The following is a 1,423-nucleotide window of genomic DNA, read 5'->3' on the forward strand; positions in this document are numbered from 1 at the left end:
ATCTATCAGCGCAGGGTGAGCTGGAGGTGGATTTGGGGGTCCCCAAGACCTTCCAGCTCGGGGGGAGTGTGGGGGAATTTTGGGGGACCTCTGAGACCCTCCAACCGTGGTGCTCAGGGGGGGATTTAGGGGGTCCCCGAGACTGTCCAACACCAGAGCTCAGGGTGAACTGGGGGGATTTTGGGGCATCCCTAAGACCGTCCAACCCCACTGCCTGGGGTGAGCTGGGGGGATTTTGGGGGGGTCCCCAAGATCTATCAGCTCAGGGTGAGCTGGGGGAGGATTTGGGGGGTCTCCAAGACCTTCCAGCTTGGGGTGAGCTGTGGGGGAATTTTTGGGGGACCCCTGCGACCCAGAAACATCCCCGCTCCCCCATATTGTCTGGGTGTCCCCCCCTCCCTGTCCCCCCCCAAACCTCTGCTGGAAGCGGTCGTTGATGGAGACCCAGATGTCGAAGTAGATTTGGGGTTGGGAGACGTTGTAGCGGGGCAGGAGGTGGCTCAGGCAGGTGGAGTATTGCTTCAACATGTCCGCGTGGTCCTTCCAGCGCCGGCTCTGCGTGAACACCTACGCGGGGGGAGGAGGGGGTGTCCCGACGGGTTATGGGGACCCCCTCTGCTCGGTGTGTCCGCCCCCCCGACACCCCACGGTCCCCACTCACCCCCGGTTTGAGGTTAGCCCACCTCCCGGTGAGCCCGTCCCGGTAGGTGATCTTGACGTGCTGGTGGAAGCGGGAGTGGACCATCATGTCCCAGGAGTAACCGTAGAGGCCGTTGGTCCAGTTGTTGTAGCCCTGGGGACGGGGACATGGGGAGGTGGCACCAGGGAACGGCGGTGTCACCACCCCATGGGGCAGTGGGACCCCTGTGTCCCCCCTCCTTCATCCCCCTCTCCTCCATCCTCTATCCTCATCCTCCATCCTCCATCCCCCTCTCCTCCCTTCCCCCTCCTTCATCCTCCCATCTCCACATCCTCCATCCTTCCTCCTCCATCCTCCATTCTCCATCCTCCATCCCCCCTCCTTCATCCTCCATCCACCTCTCCTTCATCCTCCATCCTCCGTCCTCCATCCTTTGTCCTCCATCCTCCGTCCTCCATCCTCCGTCCTCCATCATCCGTCCTCCATCATCCGTCCTTCACCATCCGTCCTGCATCCTGCATTCTCCATTTCCATCGTCCAATCTCCATCCTCCATCCTTCATCCTCTGTCCTCCATCCATCCTCCATCCTTGCTCCTTCATCCCCCATCCTCCCTCCTCCATCCTCATCCTCCATCCTGCTCCTTCATCCTTCATCCTCCATCCTCATCCTCCATCCTTGCTCCTTCATCCTTCATCCCCCATCCTCCCTCCTCCATCCTCATCCTCCATCCTGCTCCTTCATCCTTCATCCTCCATCCTCATCCTCCATCCCCCATCCTCTC

General features: G+C 60.9%; 1 protein-coding gene across 1 annotated transcript in view; it reads right to left on the reverse strand.

Annotated features, from left to right (window-relative positions):
- The window catches only part of LOC104293222 (vitamin K-dependent gamma-carboxylase-like), a 5,546-nt gene that overhangs the window by 1,217 nt on the left and 2,906 nt on the right, over window positions 1–1,423 (reverse strand). The window contains exons 2-3 of the mRNA XM_009892712.1: window positions 662–793; window positions 371–567 (exon numbers count right to left, since the gene is read on the reverse strand). Coding sequence (XP_009891014.1) covers window positions 371–567; window positions 662–793 — 329 coding nt within the window. The remainder of the gene's footprint in view (window positions 1–370; window positions 568–661; window positions 794–1,423) is intronic.

This window comes from Charadrius vociferus, unplaced genomic scaffold (assembly GCF_000708025.1).
Source record: "Charadrius vociferus isolate BGI_N301 unplaced genomic scaffold, ASM70802v2 scaffold569, whole genome shotgun sequence".
Lineage (NCBI taxonomy): Eukaryota > Metazoa > Chordata > Aves > Charadriiformes > Charadriidae > Charadrius > Charadrius vociferus.